This window comes from Canis lupus, chromosome 19 (genome assembly GCF_011100685.1).
Source record: "Canis lupus familiaris isolate Mischka breed German Shepherd chromosome 19, alternate assembly UU_Cfam_GSD_1.0, whole genome shotgun sequence".
NCBI lineage: Eukaryota > Metazoa > Chordata > Mammalia > Carnivora > Canidae > Canis > Canis lupus.
In genome coordinates, this window is record NC_049240.1 from 20,083,936 (window position 1) to 20,104,584 (window position 20,649).

Genomic DNA, 20,649 nt, shown 5'->3' on the forward strand with positions numbered 1-20,649 from the left:
TAAATGAATAAAGGAGATGTGGTATATACACAATAGAATATTACTCAGCCATAAAAGAGAATGAGATCTTGCCATTTGTGACAAGTCCTGGAGGGCATTATTCTGAGTGAAATAAGTCAGACAGAGAAAGACAAATACCATATGATTTCACTTATATGTGGGATCTGAAAATAAAACAAATGAACAATTTGTATTATACCAGCAAATGCCACAAACCTGAATCAATGAAAACTAAAAGTGCACAAATGAGAACTGTATGTTATAATTAAAATATGCTGAAGTGCAGTATTTTCAGTAGAAAATAGGCTTTGAACCTAATATCCATCTTAGATGTTTTATATTTAAAATTAGAAACTAACTCTAAACTCTGATCTTTTGATTTAGTTTACATCTGTATTCGTTGAAAATTAGATTAGTCTTTATAAGGGTTTCATTGAGAATATGTCCTCTGGTGATCTTGACACTTAGATGATTGGACGGTGGCTTAAATATACATACACAGCACACACACACACACACACACACACACATGCACACACACATTTTATTCTCTGTCCATCCAACTATCTATCCATCTTGTCTAGACAAATATTTGAATCTTGTTATTATCTTATTATATGTTAGTTTTTTATCTTATTATTATTATCATTATCCTATTTGTTAATTTCTAGGGATTTATATTTTAAGAAGACAATTTCTAATTCAATAACTAGTATTAATTTTTAGATAGTGTAATTTTATATAGGATTAGAATCTATAAAATCCAACAATTTATTATTGTCTATTTGTCTGTTTGTGTTTTAGGTATCTACACTTGTTTATTTTTGGATGGTGCATAAAATTCAATGCAGAATTATCAATTTATTTAGCCATCTGGCATACCAAACAAGTCATCCACTAGAGAAGCTGGTATAATAGCTGTGAATTATTCCATATGAGTTATAAAAATTAGGATGCCTACTTTTATTCAGGAAATTCTGCTTTACAATTCCTGTGATGTGTCTGAAAGCCATATTTTCATGAGGGAAGCTACAGGTGTCTGTTACCTCAACAGTTTGTGAAAGAACATGGTTGCTGTTTCCATATATTCAAAGAGCTTCGTTGTGGTAGACAGAATGTACTTGTTCTGTGTAACTCTAGGCTTGCTGTAATAAATGGTGGCCATTGTAGAGGCAGAACTTTTAAATTAATGGTCAAATCGGCTAGCCTGAAGTGTCATATGCTTGAAACAGTATTGATTAGAAGCATCCTTGGTTAGAAATATGAGATAGCATGTTTTAGCAGTGATATAGAAGGGAAGACTCCCTTAGTGGGAGTCTAAATTGCTGCCCTCCAAAGAAGAATTCTGCAAGTCTATGATTATTCCTTCTTTTAGCAAATTCTTTTGCCTTAATCAGGGTATAAACTTGAGGCTTCAGTAGTTGGCTCTGTCGAGTTAGGGCTTTGTACTAATGGAATTGTGGCTTTCAAGCAGTGGTTGTGCTTGGCTATGAAAGACTATACTTCTGTAACAGCATAACCTCAATTTTATAATCTTAATTTATCTGTGTGAAATGAGCTACCTTTTCCTGTGCTGAGCTGATTTCTTTGATAGCTTTCTAGTTTCCATTCATTTTTGTGAGGAGGAAGCCCTTTAAGGAAGCCAGTTATAAAGCTGACAGTAAAAATTTAATCCACAGACCTTGTAAACAGCCAGATGACACAAATTTTGTGCGGCCTTAGGTTTATTATGTGACCCAGTGGGATAGTAATATACTTATGATATGCAGACTTTGGATTTCAATAACAGGACTCTTAAAAAAAAAAAGAGTAGTTCTGACCTATGTATCTCAGGAATATTTTCTCCAAATTTTTATCTCTAGTTATTTCCTCTGAATTTTGAGAGTTTTTTTGCTTCGTGCATGACCCAAAGAAGAAATATCATTTCCAGTAATACTGTTACTACAAAGCAATATATATTGGTATAGGGTTATAATTTTTAATTGTGAATGGGTCTGATGAAAATTTTATTCTGTTCTCATGAAATTAGTGTTTGGCTTGTGTAGCTGTAAATGTGCTAATTTGCTGAATATTGTATAAAAATTATGTTGAAAACCTGAAGCATTCTTGAGACATTTTATTAGGTGTTATAAATAGTGCAACACATTTCTTACGTATTTTCTACATCTGCAACAGCAATCAGACTTGGTGCATAAGAAGATATATGGTACAATGCATAAAATGATATATGTATAGTTCATGGACGAGTTCATCTGTTATATCTGTGTCATCAGTGACTTGGCATTTAAGTAGGAGAATGTTGAAGTTGAAGGATAATACAATTAATAAATCAGTGAAGGAACGCCTGGGTGGCTCAGCGGTTGAGCGTCTACCTTCGGCTTAGGGCATGATCCCAGGTTCCTGGGATCGAGTTCCGCATCGGGCTCCCTGCAGGAAGCCTGCTTCCCCCCTGTGCCTGTGTCTTTCCCTCTCTCTGTATCTCTCATGAATAAATAAATAAATCTTAAAAATAAATCTTAAAAAAAAGTCAGTGAAAAGTTTGGCACCCTTTATAGATTAAAAATTGAAGCATAAGCACCTTGTAAGTAGCTTAATTTTATCCAATACTTGTACATTATGCTGAGACTTTGACAAGTCATGCCATCACAACTCAGTTGGTGGTATTGGAATTTTTTTGACAAAAATATTTATTCATCTGGCTATCCACTAACAGCTTACTACTTAAAATAGCTCTTGACTTCAGGCCATATCTGATCATTGTGGTGTTGATTTGATTAACATAGGTGTTAATGCTGCCCCACGTTATTTAATCATCAAGCTACTATATCATAACCACAGGTTGCATTGTCCTAGATTTGGAAAAAGAGCATGAATTGACCAGGGTGGAATATCATATTTTTGGAAGACTAATGCAATCCTTTGTTCCAATATGGATGCTCTAAAAACATAAGAGTTTTTTTCTTTTTGTAATAATATCATCTACTCTTTGTAGAAAATTAAAATATCAAAGAAAGGTATAAAGAAGAAAATGAAAGCTCTGTCAAATACCACTTTCCACTTTACTATGAAAAACCTCCCATGTTTTGTAGGACATCTTCCTACACCCTCTTCTATAAGTGTGTATATATGCAGCATATAGTATTCTATATATGTTTTGCATTGTGCTTTTGACACTCTAAATATGTAATAGGGGTTTTTCCATATCAAAATAAATATACAATAGCTACTCAGATTTAATTAACCAGGTTTATATCTGTTGATGGGCATTTAGGAGATTTTTAAAAAACATTTTATTTATTTATTCATGAGAGACACAGAGAGAGAGAGGCAGAGACACAGGCAGAGGGAGAAGCAGGCTCCATGCAGGGAGCCTGATGTGGGACTTGATCTCGGGACTCCAGGATCACACCCTGGGCCGAAGGCAGGCGCTAAACCACTGAGCCACCCAGGGATCCCAGGAGATTTTTTTTTTTTGAAAAGTTTTTGCTTATGTAAAAATTTGTCAGATATATGTCTGTAAAGGGAGTTGGCTAGCCAAAGAGTATATGCATTTGTCATTTTTGTCACTAGAGCCACACTGTCACTCAGAAGAAGTACCTTCCTGGTTACAAGATACGAGGTTGCTCGTTCTTACCCTTTTGTCAACAATGAATGATATCCCTTTTCCTCACCTTTGCCAATCTGATACACCACAGAGAGTATTTTTCTTTAATATTCATTCTCTCATTGTATTCACGGCTTTAAATACTAACGCTATATAATCTGACATCCCCAAATGTTATACACTATAATGCAGACTTGAAATATTCCACTGTCTACTAGACCTCTTTTAATAGTCATTTGAACCCACTCAAAACTGAACCCCTTACCTTCCATCAAACATTTCTTGCTTGCTCTTTACTTGTATTAGTTAGTGGCTGATCCATCCTACCATTACTCCCATCACAATCTTGAAGGCAGGCTTTTCTGTGTCTCGTGCTTCAAATTAAAGCCTCTCTACAAAACTTGTTAACTTTCATCATATATCCAGAAATATACTACTTCTCTCATGTTGGTGGCTACTGCTCTGATATCGGCCTTATTTATCTCTTGTTTGGTTTATTGCTATGGCTTCTCTGGTTTCTCTACTTTCCCTTGTCCCCCTCTGTCCTGTTCTCAGCACAGCTACCTTAGCATACTATTAAATGGCAAGTGAATCATACCACTCAACTGCTCACAACTCATTTGACATTTTTTCTCTTAGTCAAAGACAACATTCCTGCAATGGTCAACCAGGCCCTGCATTATATTCTTCTCCTTCCCATTCTTTTCCCTTTTGACCTTATCTCCTCACTTCCATGCCTCTTCCACTCTCTCCAACCACCCTAACCTCCATGGTGTTTCCTGTCCAGATCACTCAGAGGGAGATATGTCCTTACTCCCTCACTTCCATCAATTCTTCTCTCAAGTCATCTTCTGAACTAGAATTTCTTTGACTACTGTTTAAAATTGCTGCCCTGTTCTTTGAAACTTTGCTATCCCTTTACCTTGTCTATGTCTCTCCATACCATGCATTTCATATTTTATCATTTGTTAATGTCTTTCTCTCCTCAGAGCTCCATGATAGCAGGGACTTAGTCTTGTTTTTACTGCTATATCCTCAGTGTGTAAAATAGGACTGGCACGTGGCACATAGGGGCATGAAGTGCATAGCATGGACTGGGCACAAGATAAGTAATGAGTGAAATTTCAAGAGTGCTATTTGGAGGAAAGCACTTTTCTCTGGAGTGTTCATCTTTTCTTATTAATGTGCTGTGACTCTTTATATTAACGGTTTATGTTGCATATATTTTCTTTGTCACCAAACATCTTGCTTTGCAGTTTTAATTTTAATGCTTTCTCTCATCTAAATATGAGTTTCTGCCAGGAAACTGTTAGAAAGTCTTTCCCTGCCCTGCAAAGTATTTAAAAATTCTCTCATATTTTCTTCTAGTATATTTAGGGTTTTATGCTTCACATTTGAAAAAAAGCTGAGTTGAAATGGCATTTATCGAAAGAAAGAAATGATAATATATCCAGCTTAATTTTTTCTAAATGTCTATACAGTTGCCTCAAAACCATTTACTATACAGTGCATTGCTCTCCTACCAATTTGAAATGCCAAATTTCCCATACTAAATGTCCATATATTTTATGTAATGGAAGCAACTTTTTCTTTGTTCTATTTTACTCCCAGCTGTCATGTTCGTTTATGTGATTAAATGCATTTGAATAAGTGTAGTTTATCCCAGATTTTAAATATTTGTTCCCCGTATCCTTTCTCTATATTTTTTATAACTGAAAACAGCCATGATTCCTTTTTCACCAACATTATGTTAATAGGTAATACTTAGATCTTGAATATTATAATGTACATTAAACTAAGAAAATGTTTAAATCTGTATGCTCTAGAAAGTAATTAATAGATTTTATATACAAAATTGTTGACAGTATTTTCCTTTGGTTTGTCAGAATATGGGCTTTTTTTACCCTTTTGTTGTATTTTTGGAAAGTTTCTAGAGTAAGTAGTCATGTTATTAATAATATTTTTTGGAACTTGAAAAATGTGGTAAGTCATATGTAAAGGGAAACTGGTGAAATTGTAATAAAGAAGCCAGGAAATAAAAGAGACAGTTTTGAGACAGCTCATGGAAGAGTGGCATTTCAATATATGGACACATGTGACAGAGGTAATTCCATGCTGTGTCTAAAAAATGAAGACTCAAAAACCATATGAAAAGTCCAAGGTTGAGTAAGCCAATATGAGGTATGATTGAGTGTATTGATAGAAAATGAGTGTAGGTTATGAGTTTGTAAAGGTACATTAGGACCATGTTATCCAGCAGGATATCTTAAATCATGTAAAGTTTGCTGAATATACATGCCTAAGTCACTTCCCAGAATTTGGTTTACAGGGCCTCTAACAGTTAATTTGGTTAATATTGTTAAATAGGAACTCCTTGCCCCATTGCAGTATAGTACACACTACAAAAATTCCAGAAGGAAAGAAGTATACTTTTTGTAATGTGGGTTGAAAATTGAAGTCCAGAGTTCAGTTTTTCATAATATTATTAGCATTAACTAGGAGAACAATAAAGAATCTGGGTGTTTGGGACTCCTGGGTTGCTCAGCAGTTGAGCCTCTGCCTTCAGCTCAGGACATGATGGCAGAGTTCTGGGATTGAGTCCTGCATCGGGCTCCTGCATGGTGCCTACTACTCCCTCTGCCTATGTCTCTGCCTCTTTCTGTGTCTCTCATGAATAAGTAGTAAAAAATCTTTAAAAAGAATAAATAAATCTGAATGCTGTGAATAAAGAGCTTTATTTATTTATTTATTTTTATAGCAAATGTATCATAAAAACATGAATTAGATGATTTTTTTATTATAATTAGAGAATATAGTTCAATTTTGGTATTTTGGCATTTATGAGCATTGTTATCTTGCCATGCATTGTAGAATAGGATTTTATACACTGACTTGTGCCAGACAGGTTAATACTGATGTGTAATAAAAAACAAGTGAAGTGAATAAGCATAGTGTTTTGTTGTGTTTTTGTTTTGTTTTTGTTTCTAAGCCTTAGATCTAGCAGGTAGTTTTCTGATGTTTATTGCTTATCAGTGAGTTTTTGTTTGTTAAGTGTTTAAAGGTGCTTGCTGCATCAATGCTTTTTGATCCCTGGCAAGGTGCTGAAACTCTTTGAGCCTTACTTAGTTTTCTCGTCTGTAAAATGAGGACAGTAATAGTGTTTTGTTCATCAAGTTACTGGTGGAATTAAGTGAAACAATTCATGTAGTGTTGAGTGTAGCAGTGAGACAAAATAAATGTTTAATGAATGTTACCTGGTTTAATTATGAGTAAATGTTTTAGTTTAATTTAGGGGGAAAACTATATCTAGGACTAAAAATCATTGGAAATTATTCAATGGAGTTGAGGGGAAAAGATGGAAACTCTCCTTTTTACCAGTTTCCTTTCATTATGTTGAAAATGTTGTACTAGCAAGAAAGTTCAGTCTTCAGAGAAATTGTATATCATTTTATTCTGCAAAGTAAATCTCGAGAAGTCTGTGTGTATTCAGATTAGCATTTTGAGATTATAGAAACAATTTCCTTTATTTTTTTGAATATTTTCTTTATTTATTTGAAATAGAGTGAGAGCAAGAGAGCATGTGCGAGGGTGGAGGTGGGGGAAGGTAGAAGAGAGATAGAGAGAGGGGGAGAGAAGCAGGCTCCTCTCTGAGCAGGGAGCCCAATGTGGGGCTCAATCCCAGGACCCTGGGATCACACCCTGAAACAAAGGCAGACACTCAATTGACTTAGCTACCCAGGTTCCCTCCTTTATTATTTATCAAATTTATAATTAATGTGAGAATTTAAAAATACAGTGATTTTTCTCCTGTGAACATGGCATATTTGTGTTTACAGTTTTATGGTGAAAGAATGTCACCAGAAGAAAAAAGATATTGTCTACCTTCCCTTTCCTCTTCCACATCATGAATACAGGCTCCATTTGTTGTCATGACTAGAGGATTCCAGACTCTCCTGACTCACAGTTTCTTTCATCTGCAGACCCATTCTGAAGAGAGACCATTCCAATGTGAGGAATGTAAAGCTTTGTTCCGAACCCCATTTTCTTTGCAGAGACACCTGCTCATACATAACAGTAAGTCACAATACAAGCAGTTGAGGAGAAACTGAATGATCTCAAACTTCATTCTTATAACTTTTGAGAATGTAGACATTATAGAAGTGGACCCATATGTAGTTATGTGATCTGCTTTTGCATATAAAAGGGCTGGTAATTCTGCCTTTTGCCTTTTCTTCCTTTATTGTTACTTTATTTTCCTATATTAAGATAACTCATTTTATCAGACATTTTGTTTTATATTAGTTCTTTCCACTGTTTAAAGTTTGTATATAAAATCTTGTCTTATGTTCAGTAAGGTATCTTTGAAATTTGTTCTGAAATAGACATTTTTGTTCCCTTTTAAATAAAATGATTAAGGAAACATATCTGACCCTTTAAAATATGCAGATGTCTGGCATGATTTTATTAGTTCACAGACTTTTAAAGTTGAAAAGATCAGAGTGCACATCTAATTTAACCTATTAATTGAGGGGAATAGAGAAAATTGAGACTCAGATAAACACGGTGACATACACAGGGTTCTAGCTCTGGAGGTAACATCCAGGTTCCGATAGGTGCTTTTCCTAATACTATACACTGCCTTTGACTTCTTACTTCTTTTGGCAAGAGCATTTCTTTTATTTTTGGGTTGAGTTGTACACATACTCACCATGCAAATTTGTGAGGCAGTTACACTCGGAGCTATATTTAGAATACCACACCTTATACCCACATCATGGCAGGATACTTTCCATCACTTTATTTCAGAGAACATGCTATTGCTAAGCTGAGTTTTAAAATGGGTTCTGTGTTCGGATATTGAAGTAACCGGACATTTGCTACATTACTGTATCTAAAATTAAAGAAAAATGGCATAATGTTGGTAATATTTGTATTTACTGCTTTTGAGATGTTTAATCAGTAGAATATCTTCGGAAACAAGGTTACTACTGCTGATTAAATTTTTAATATTTCTGAGGAATGCAAAACAATTAATCAGTTGTGACAACTGTATAGATAAGATAGTATCTTGGAAGAAATTTTCTCTGGTACAGTAGAAGTTCTAAAATTCAAAATAACAAAAATATTAAAGTTTCAAAAAGTGCTGAGTGGTAATGATCATGACAAAATGCATCTTTTCCTACAAAGGAGATATTGTTAGGGTCTTGCCATCCTACATTTTACCTTAAAGCTCTGGAGAATTTTCAACACCACTTTCTATTTCCTTATTAAAGACAGATATGCATTTGAGAAATAAAATTTGTCATGTAACAGCAGGAACTTCCATCTCATTTTGCTATCATTTGATTAAGAAAAACAATCATTATGAGATGAATGGATTTTAGAATAGGGATTGGGACAATGAGCCTCATTCATACTATTAAGATTCCTGTGGCCAAATTGGGCCTAATGCTCCGGAAGTTTTTCTTTGGATAGATGAAATTTTATTTTCAATAACAGCAAGAAATTTTTATTATAAGGAATCTACTACTTTTGTTTTCTGCTAATTCTCGTAAACTTGAGACATAGGATGAAGCAGCAGTGTAGACTGTGCCTCTCCATTCTGTATATAATATAATGTTGATCAGCACATTAATCAAAGGCTTTCTGAAGCTGCACCAAGACAGTTGGCTGGAAAATCAGCTTTGTAATTGAGTAAGTGGGCTATTGAAGGTAAAGTTAAATATCAGATAAGGCTAGTGAGCTAAAAAGATGGGAAAAAACAGTAGTGGGCAGAATAAGACAAAATATTAGATGTTACCTTACACAATATAAAAATTATAACGTGTTTAGCTTCAAAACATGCAGGCTATTTTAGAAATTTATATCAGCACTCTGGCTCAAAATATGAAGAATAACTTGTCATAATTATTTTGGAAAATATTGCTATTTTCTAACACACTGAACACCAAAAAGCAGGTTACTAGCTAGCTTCTTGGTTTTAAGATAGGAAAAATCCTATCTTTAATCCTATGTTTATTTCTTTAAGGCAAAGAAATCTGATAACATCAGATAAAATCTCATCAAAGTTAAAAAATTCTGATAAGCTTAAAACAAAGAAATCTGGAATTAAAATTTGAAAGAAGGTAAGGACTCCCTTGGTATAGCTTAATGAGGTCTTTGTATAGGAATCAGTACTTTGATTCATGTGATAGTTTAATGGAAATGCTTTGGTAGGAGAAATCTTGAAGGATTGCTTTTTTGTTTTGTTTTTGTTTTCTAATTAATTTTAAAGATTTATTTATTTTGAAGGGGTGGGGGAGAGGGAGATGGAGTGGAAGGGAATCCTAAACAGAACCCCCACTGAGTGCAGAGGCCTAATCAGGGGCTTGATCCCAGGACCCTGAGATCATGACCTGAACCAAGACCAAGAGTCTGACATTTAACCGACCGTGCAGCCCAGGCACTCCTTGTTTTTGTTTTTTAATTTCTTTTCGGCCCTGAGTTGTTTTGGTATTATTTATAGTCATATATTGTTGACATTCTCTTTTACTCTCACTTATTATACATATTATACAAATAAAGTATTTAAATACATCTAAGAAGATATATAAAGTAGGTTATAGCAACTAGCAACTAGCAACAAAAGTGCACAAAGGCAACATATAAACATAGCACTCAGAATCTACACAGTTTGTGCATGGTTTGGATGTGACTTTGTTCCAAGCATCAGATTTCAACAGAGCTTTCAAATATTTTAAGTTAAAGATTCATAATTCTGTTTTTGAAGGGTAATTTGTCTTTTTCTTTTTTTTTCCTTTTTCCTTCTTTTGTCCTTCCTTCCTTAAATTTGGTATGAAGAAATAATAGGATCTTCATGTTTCTAAATCTATGCTAGTTATAATGGAGGGAAATTAGAAGAGTTTGGTTGAAAGTGAGGTAGTCTCTTATTTCATTGTAGAAAGTTATATTTGTCTTAGTGAATATAATATGTGAATCTATGCTAATATCATTGTTCTTTAAAAAAGGAAAATATATTCAAATACTAGTCTGTCTTACTTATATAATCATGTACTACATGCATTTTATAACTTCCTGAGAGATAAAACTGTCTTCTAATTGTACATATTTATCACTTAAAATGTATTTAAAATAGATGAGTGAAGGTTAGACTTTAAGAAGACCTGTAAGGGTAGCATTATATAAAAGTTTAAAAAAAAATGCCATACCAGACATCCCCTAAACATAGTTTGTGGAGTTGCTTTCTCTGCAGTCCTATGCTATAGAATGAGAACAAGGTGAAAACCCTCACAGTTACCCAGGGGCGTAGGGGGTAGAAAAGGATAGTTGCCCCAATCCAGCTGTGTCTCTGAGAGGCAGCCCCCCAACCTGTGTGAGAGCCTGGAAGTTAAACCCTTCCCCAGTGAATAAAAAATTAGCAGACCAAGGACCATGTTAAGGAGTCCCTAGTCCAACTTCCTGAGATAGTGCTGAGGAAGGAAGGGATGTTGTAGCCCTCTTGGCCTAAAGGGGGGCTCACCCATATCTGTGTGCCCTCAGGGGCTTCCCTCCCCATTTTGCTTCTTATGACCCTGTCTGCCTGTCCCTGTCCCTTAAAGGCCATAAGAGTTGTGGTGGGTGTGAGGAGAGTTTAGGATCCACCCCAAAGGCCATTTACTCTGCCTGACAGAAGCCTTTTGTCACCACAAGAATCTACTTACTTCAGACCTGACACCCTGCCTTAGAAATATATACTTTTAAAGAAAGTTCATTGTTTCCTTTAGGAAATTAGCTAATTGAGTCTCCACATTTTCCAGTTAAAGAGGCTGAGAACATAAGAAAGTTAAAACACTTCCCACTGGTCACAGAATGAATTAGCAAATATGGAATCAAAAGATGTGAAAAATTACCTTTTCTGGTTATGATAAATTGTTAGTAATAAAGCTAATGTTTTGGAGGAAAGCCACTATATCTGGTACCCATTAGAGGGAGTTAACATCACCCTGCTATTGCATCTGATCTTTCTCTTGTTTGACTTTTTCATTTCTAAGGTGAGAGGACTTTCAAGTGCCATCACTGTGATGCTACCTTTAAAAGAAAAGATACCTTAAATGTTCATGTCCAGGTGGTCCATGAAAGACACAAGAAATACAGATGTGAGCTGTGTAATAAGGCATTTGTTACACCTTCAGTGCTTAGAAGTCATAAGAAAGTAAGTAGAAGCCTTCTGTGAGTTTGAATGGATTATATCCCTCAGCAATATGGGCATGATACTGTGCATTATCCTGTGATAATCAATTTTATATTAATTAATCAACATATTTACTCAAAATGACAAATAAGGGATGCATGATTTATATGAGCTCTTCAGAAAGTGTTGTTCTTTATAGTTTTTCAGAAGAGCTATATAATTGGGATGAAAGTGAACCTAGATTTAGGTGTGGATTTTGCATAGCCCTGAGCTATGATGATAGATGGGTTGTATAAAGTAGTCAATGCGGAGGAGCTTGTCAATTTTTGTACACTTTTGGATTCATGTGGAGTTTTATTTTAAAAATGAGTAGTGCCTTAATTTTATTTTTCAGAGCTAATTCAGATATTCATTGACAAGTTATTAGACTGACCTCTTTTCTAGTATTGGAATGGTTCTTCATCTTGGAACTCTAGGACTCAGGGAAGTTCCTAGTATAGAAGAGGGACTTGATAAGTATCTGCTTCACTCAAATAAAATGATGTTCTTCCTTATGTTGTTTGGGAGATAATCTTTTTGCATTATGCTCATTACTTTAGGCAAATCAGGAGGTTATCTTTATTTGCATTGTAAGTACATTTTAAGTGTGTTTTCAAAAATAGCAAAATTCATAGTGTAACAAACACCATTAAAGGTTTTAATGTGGGCTTTAGAAATGACTGTGAAGTGTAATAGATTCTGCCACTTAGTGTATACTGCTGAGTGATTATGAAGAAGTGACTCCTGCTACAATGTGACTTTTATTTTGGTACCTACCTGTAGTAATAGCTGGGCCAAAGGACTGATTTGAGGAACTTTTTTTTTTTTTTAATTCGATTTGAGGAACTTTCTATTCTCATGTCTTTAATGATAATTGTCTTCTTTTTTCAGATTTCATGGGAAGATAGTCTTTCAGATCTCTTTGCTTGAACTACTTTTCTGCATGAATTTAATAAATTTGTGTCACATTTTAATTGTGGGAAAAAATAATACATTTTCAAAGGAGATTGATAGTCATTTATCCACAATCACAGATTGTCATAGAGGACATTTTGGAGAGCATTGATCATTTTTGTTCATACATTTATCCAGCATTATGGTTGTAGTAATCTGTTTTCATGCTTTATCTATATTTAAGATATTTTACTATTGTACCTTAAATGTCTTTTAAAACCATTGAACCAAATTCCCATACCTAATAATAAGCTGCATTTTTGAATTAAACTAAAGAGCATCTTAATTCTTTTCATTAATGTCGACTTAATGTTGTTTAGTTTGGAACTTATATTCCTGACCAGGAACTTAGGTCATGTAAGTCAGCAATGAAATACTTATGTAACAGCAAAAGAAATTCTGTGGGTTGTATAAAGATACTGTAAATAAATAGGTAGTTGCTTGTTTGGAATATCCAATGTTGTAATAATAGATATATGCAATTTCTAAACAATCTTATACTAATCAAGAAAAAACTGTTGTATTTTGCTGCTTTTGTCAGGGAATGAGAAGAGTATAGGTCTGCTATATGTTAAAATGTTATACCATTTCCTTTAAAATGAGCCATAATGGGGAACAGGGGAGTAACGGCTCTTACTGTAAAGAATGTATAACTGTTTTAAATAAGAACTTGTAGTGAAAATGGAAAGTTAAGTGCTTGCCAAATGCAGAATCAAGGGGATGTCTGTTGTAGCCAGTGTCATTGGCTAGTGTGGCAATTGGTTAGACTATATTTCTTAAACTTGAATATAATGTGAATCATTTTCAATGGAAAAATATTTAAAAGGACACTGATGTTGGCTAAGGCATTTGGTTTATAATTCTTTTAAGAATGACAAATATAATAGTGTATATTCAAATACAAATTATAATTCAAATATGAAAAATTTCAAATTCAGTACCAGTAAGGCTGTGAAACTAATTATATCAAAGTTAGCAATTAATTTAATATGGAGAATATTTTGCCAAATTGCTTGCTTTCTGAGATTGTCAGGTGATGAGGTAACTGCCCTACCCCTTTTGCTCTATGCCAGCCTGTGTGTTCCTTCTGGGAACACATTACTGAAAAAAAAAAGAAGCCTTTCCTCTTTTTTATACATTAGCCCATGGCAGTGCCAGTAATTTGCCCAAAAACTATGCAAACACAGGCCCTGGTAACTGTTTTGTGGTGGTAACCCATATGATCCACTGTGTACTTTTATTGACGTGTAGGTCATCATTGAAAAAAATATTAAAAATAGGGGATCCCTGGGTGGCTCAGTGGTTTAACACCTGCCTTTGGCCCAGGGTGTGATCCTGGAGACCTGAGATCGAGTCCAATATCGGGCTCCCTGCGTGGAGCCTGCTTCTCCCTCTGCCTGTGTCTCTGCCTCTCTCTTTCTCTCTGTGTGTGTGTCTCTCATGAATAAATAAAATAAAATAAAATAATATTAAAAATAGTCTCATGGAGAATGTGCAGATATCTGAAGTAATTTCTTTTTTCTCCCTTCTTTTTACCTTCTCCTAAGTTTGAAAAACAATGGGACTTGAAAAGTAGCTCTGACCCCTCATTTATTGGAATGACCTATTTTGACGGTGGTAGAATAATTGGTCTCCTCATGAGATTGTGAGATAAGTTTTAAAAGCTCCATCTGCCTCCTCTTTTGGGAAAGGTCACTCTTTTCTTTGAACTAACATTCTGTCAAAATTCACTTTTGATGATACAGATTCACCTATCCTTGTGTGGTTGCTTTATGCTGACATTAGAGGTATGTTGAGGGCAAAGATGTTCTTTCAAATTGACTACTCAATTAACACCGGCTAATTTTAAAAATCAAATCAAATGTATATTTCTTTTTGCTTTGCAGTAAAATCAATCCAGTCAGGCAGGCATAATGCAAATAACAGATTACTTTATTGAGATTAATTCTGTTCTCAAGAGTTAAATACACACAAAGAATGTGGAAAATGCTTCTAAGGAAGTGTTTCTTGGCAGCAGTCAAGGGCAGCTGTAACCCCATTTTGATTATGTGGTTTTGCCAGCATATACTGGTTTTGTGTAACTTAATCATTTTTACTTGGGGGCTCCATAAAGGCTTAAAAAGTAAACTGCAGAATTATTTTCAAATTAGCACTAATTCATGATTCTAAGGTTTGGGGCTTTTTTTTTTTTTTTTTTTTTTAACCAGTGGGAATATTCATGATAAATTGTTTAAAATCTCATTGTGATATTAAATCATTTTAATGAAACATAATCCTGGAAAAAAAGGATTTACCATTGTCAGAGGCACTTAATCATCTTTACCTAAATCTTTATATTTATCCTGAACCCTTTTTATTCCTTTCCATTTAGACACATACAGGAGAAAAGGAGAAAATCTGCCCTTACTGTGGCCAGAAATTTGCCAGCAGTGGTACACTGAGAGTTCATATCCGTAGCCACACAGGTATGTAGATTGTAGTTGGTGATGAAAACAACTTAAATAAATCAAATTATTTTAAGATAAGGAATATTGTAATGTTACAAAATATCTCACAGATTAAGAATTAATCTTGGCTCTTTTCCTTAAAATTTTATAGAATCCAGTTTCTTACTTTAGAAACCTTTATTTAAAATTTATTTAAAGTTTAATTTCCCAAGACAAGTTAGCTATCTGAAATGGAAATAATTTGCTAATGTTTAATTGTGATATAATTGTGATTTACTGTATATTCTATTCTAATGAAGAAATAGGGAATAGCAGTTTCACTTTTTATAGAAGGCTAAGTACCTCCTCTTAAAATTCTTTCCTATAACTGGCATCAAATGTGTCTTTTTTAAACTTAAAAAGTCCTTGGAATATTGCTTGAATACTGTAGAACTTTATTGGATGCGAGTGTGATGCCACCATAATGTCCAGTATGCCATGGATTGCTTCCTAAAAGATTCCCTTCCTTTCCTACGACTTTTTGTTCAATTTCTCCCATGAAAGAGGGTTGTGCCCTAATGAAGAATGAAGACAACTAAATATTCATTTTTAAAAATTTAACTGACATAGTTGACATAATACTAGTTTCAGGTATACAAATAGTGATTTGATAATTATTTATATTATAAAAAGTTCACCATGAAAAGTATAGGATAAGTCTAGTTACCATTTGTCACTATATAGTTATTACAATATTATTGACTATATTCCCTATGCTGTACTTTTCATCCCATGACTTATTTTGTGACTGAGGTTTGTACCCCTGAGTCTTCTTCTCTTATTTCACCCATCTCCTCACCGCCTTCTTCTCTGGTGATCACTAGTTAGTTCTCTATATTAATGAGTCTGTTTCTCTTTTTGTTGTTGTTGGTATTTGTTCATTTGTTTTTTAGATTCCACATATAAGTGAAACCATATATTTGTCTTTCTCTGACTTACTTTACTTAGCATAATACCCTCTAGGTCTATCCAAACTGTTGTGAATGGCAAGGAATTATTCTTTTTTCTGGCTAATAATATTCCATTGTGTATATATGCCACATTTTCTTTACCCATTTATCTATCAACAGATACTTTCATTGCATTGCCTCTGTATTTTGTCTCATGTAAATAAATAATGCTGCAATAAACATAGAGGTGCATACTTTGTTTTGAATTACTGTTTTTTCTTCTTTGGGTAATACCCAGAAGTACAATTACTGGATCATAGTTATAATCATTTATCACAAGTACTTCCATTTTTAGTTTTTTGAGGAACCTCTATACTATTTTCCAGTGAGGCTGCATTCCCACTAAGAATGTACAAGGGCTCCCCTTTTTCCACATTCTCACTACTACTTGTCATTTCTAGTCTTTCTGTTACTAGCCGTTCTGATTGATGTGAAATGTTATCTCATTGTGGTTTTGATTCGCATTTCCCTGATGAATAGTAATGTTGAGCATCTTTTCATGTGTCTGTTGGCCATCTGTATGTCTTCTTCGAAATAAGATCTGTTCAGGTTTTCTGCACATTTTTTTCATTGGATTACTTGTTGCTTTGGTCTTGAGTTGTACGAGTTCTTTACATATTTTGGATGTTAATCCCTTACTGGGTATATCATTTGCAAATATCTTTAAACAATTAAATATTCTTGAAAGAATCTTGTCTGGATTTTATCTATTGTGCAGAAAAATACTTGAAGAGACTTGAAAAAAAGTGTTTATATTGATAGCCAGATTATTTTACCTGGATCTTCATGATTTTCAGTAGCTGGACATTATATGGTAAAAGGTAACTGGATTACATTGCTAAAGCTTCCTGTTTTTAAAAGTCATAGTATTTGACTTTATGATTATATCCCTAGTACTTCACAGAGTAGACATCTAGCCTGGTAACTATTTTGTGATGATGAAATTGTAGTTTAAATAGGTCAAAGAATAAAAGTACAATTATTATGCATAGATGGAGGAAAGGACAGCAGTGGAACTTAATTTCTTATTCTGGAAATTTTTTAGCTAAAGCTAAAAGACATAACATCAAAGTAGTATTTGTTAACTTAAGTAGCCTCTTAAAAACTTTTAAATAAAACCTATAACCAAGAATATATCAAACGTTATACATGATGGCTGTAGAATAATGGGTGCCCTAAAGAAAGAAAAAGGAGGTCTTGCTTAGAAGTAGCCAGGGAAAGTGCAGTTTGGGGAACAAAAACAGAATCAGAGAACAACAAAAATAAAAGCGAGAAGCAAAAGGAAAAAAGTGGTAGAGAGCCATGTGGAGGGCAGGTGAACTTAAAATCATGCCAGAAGCTTAGCACTGTGACCTGATTACACTGAAGAAACCAGTAATAGATATAACTTCTTATGTTATTGTTTTCTCCTCTTCTTCTGTTTTCCATTTCTTATAGGACATCATACTGAGAATTTTATGTTCAGTATCTCCCTTTCCTTTCTTTCAAAATCCTAAATCCTTGAATGTGCTGAAACTTTAATAATTTATAAATATAATCTTGAATGACCATTGATAAGGAGGTAATTACTATCATGTTGTCTGACATACTTTTCTTAGTGTATTACTCTTGGAAAAATGCATTTTTGATGGGAAAAAAACATTTGGGTGGCTATGTTCCTGATTAACCTGACCTTTCTTAATAAATGCTGAAAGGACAACTTGGTTGGAAAGATTATTTTCAGTGGTGTTTTAAATTCTGAACTATGTGTGTCTCACTAATTTCTTTCTTAAAATTAAACCATAAAGATCTCCAAGATAAACTTTCAAAAATTTAATTTACATTGTCACATCAAAAGTTGTCCTTGACGTTTTAAATTATTACTATCTTCCCTATTAGACATAAACCCAACTTGTGCTTAATTTTTAAGTCCAAAAAGAGATCACAGCCAGTAAATTTTGTTTGAAAAAGGAATATTATGGGATGCCGGTGTGGCTCAGCAGTTGAGTGTCTGCCTTTGGCTCAGGGCATGATCCCGGTCCAGGGATCAAATCCCACTTCAGGCTTCCTGTGAGGAGTCTGCTTCTCCCTCTGTCTACGTCTCTGCTTCTCTCTCATGAATAAATAAATAAAATATTTAAGGAAAAGAAAAAGGAATATTGTCCTGTTCCTTGAAGAGCTGCTAAAAAAAAAAGTAAGTAAAGCCTGTGTATCTAATATTGAAGAGATTGGTTAAAGAAATTATGGTATATCTATAAATTGGAATATTCTGTAGTCAATAAAAGCAGTATTATATATTAGTATATCATATATTAGTTCACATGAAAAGAAATAAGAAATACAAGTTACAAAAACAAAATGATATATTTTATAAAGATGAAACATTTATGTAAAAAGGTCTTAGAGGTTAAATACTAAATTATTAACTGTCGTTATTTCTTTGTATTATAAATAAGGATAATTTGAATTTTCTTCCTGATTTTCTTTTTTTTTTAAATTTATTTTTTATTGGTGTTCAATTTACTAACATACAGAATAACCCTCAGTGCCCGTCACCTATTCACTCCCACCCCCCGCCCTCCTCCCCTTCTACCACCCCCTAGTTCATTTCCCAGAGTTAGCAGTCTTTACTTTCTGTCTCCCTTTCTGATATTTCCCACACATTTCTTCTCCCTTCCCTTATATTCCCTTTCACTATTATTTATATTCCCCAAATGAATGAGAACATATAATGTTTGTCCTTCTCCGATTGACTTACTTCACTCAGCATAATACCCTCCAGTTCCATCCACGTTGAAGCAAATGGTGGGTATTTGTCATTTCTAATAGCTGAGTAATATTCCATTGTATACATAAACCACATCTTCTTTATCCATTCATCTTTCGATGGACACCGAGGCTCCTTCCACAGCTTGGCTATTGTGGCTATTGCTGCTATAAACATCGGGGTGCAGGTGTCCTGGCGTTTCATTGCATCTGTATCTTTGGGGTAAATCCCCAACAGTGCAATTGCTCGGTCGTAGGGCAGGTCTATTTTTAACTCTTTGAGGAACCTCCACACAGTTCTCCAGAGTGGCTGCACCAGTTCACATTCCCCCCAACAGTGTAAGAGGGTTCCCTTTTCTCCGCATCCTCTCCAACATTTGTGGTTTCCTGCCTTGTTAATTTTCCCCACTCTCACTGGTGTGAGGTGGTATCTCATTGTGGTTTTGATTTGTATTTCCCTGATGGCAAGTGATGCAGAGCATTTTCTCATGTGCGTGTTGGCCATGTCTATGTCTTCCTCTGTGAGATTTCTCTTCATGTCTTTTTCCCATTTCATGATTGGATTGTTTGTTTCTTTGGTGTTGAGTTTAAGAAGTTCTTTATAGATCTTGGAAACTAGCCCTTTATCTGATATGTCATTTGCAAATATCTTCTCCCATTCTGTAGGTTGTCTTTTAGTTTTGTTGACTGTATCCTTTGCTGTGTAAAAGCTTCTTATCTTGATGAAGTCCCAATAGTTCATTTTTGCTTTTGTTTCTTTTGCCTTTGTGGATGTTCTTGCAAGAAGTTACTGTGGCCGAGTTCAAAAAGGGTGTTGCCTGTGTTCTCCTCTAGGATTTTGATGGAATCTTGTCTCACATTTAGATCTTTCATCCATTTTGAGTTTATCTTTGTGTATGGTGAAAGAGAGTGGTCTAGTTTCATTCTTCTGCATGTGGATGTCCAATTTTCTCAGCACCATTTATTGAAGAGACTGTCTTTCTTCCCATGGATAGTCTTTCCTCCTTTATCGAATATTAGTTGACCATAAAGTTCAGGGTCCACTTCTGGGTTCTCTATTCTGTTCCATTGATCTATGTGTCTGTTTTTGTGCTGGTACCACACTGTCTTGATGACCACAACTTTGTAGTACAACCTGAAATCTGGCATTGTGATGCCCCCAGATATGGTTTTCTTTTTTAAAATTCCCCTGGCTATTCGGGGTCTTTTCTGATTGCACACAAATCTTAAAATAGTTTGTTCTAACTCTCTGAAGAAAGTCCATGGTATTTTGATAGGGATTGCATTAAACGTGTATATTGCCCTGGGTAACATTGACATTTTCACAATCTTAATTCTGCCAATCCATGAGCATGGAATATTTTTCCATCTCTTTGTGTCTTCCTCAATTTCTTTCAGAAGTGTTCTATAGTTTTGAGGGTATAGATCCTTTACCTCTTTGGTTAGGTTTATTCCTAGGTATCTTATGCTTTTGGGTGCAATTGTAAATGGGATTGACTCCTTAATTTCTCTTTCTTCAGTCTCATTTTTAGTGTATAGAAATGCCACTGATTTCTGGGCATTGATTTTGTATCCTGCCACGCTACCAAATTGCTGTATGAGTTCTAGCAATCTTGGGGTGGAGACTTTTGGGTTTTCGATGTAGAGTATCATGTCATCGGCGAAGAGGGAGAGTTTGACTTCTTCTTTGCCAATTTGAAT

At 34.6% G+C, this 20,649-nt stretch overlaps 1 protein-coding gene across 7 annotated transcripts in view; it reads left to right on the forward strand.

Moving 5' to 3' along the window:
- Window positions 1–20,649, forward strand: part of PRDM5 (PR/SET domain 5) — a 200,533-nt gene that overhangs the window by 118,529 nt on the left and 61,355 nt on the right. For 5 of the 7 annotated variants that reach the window (XM_038564767.1, XM_038564772.1, XM_038564771.1 and 2 more), the window contains 4 exons: window positions 7,585–7,678; window positions 11,635–11,795; window positions 14,513–14,554; window positions 15,139–15,232. In XM_038564767.1, the coding sequence (XP_038420695.1) occupies window positions 7,585–7,678; window positions 11,635–11,795; window positions 14,513–14,554; window positions 15,139–15,232 (391 nt within the window). The remainder of the gene's footprint in view (window positions 1–7,584; window positions 7,679–11,634; window positions 11,796–14,512; window positions 14,555–15,138; window positions 15,233–20,649) is intronic. The other 2 variants (XM_038564770.1, XM_038564774.1) reach the window with 1 other exon arrangement.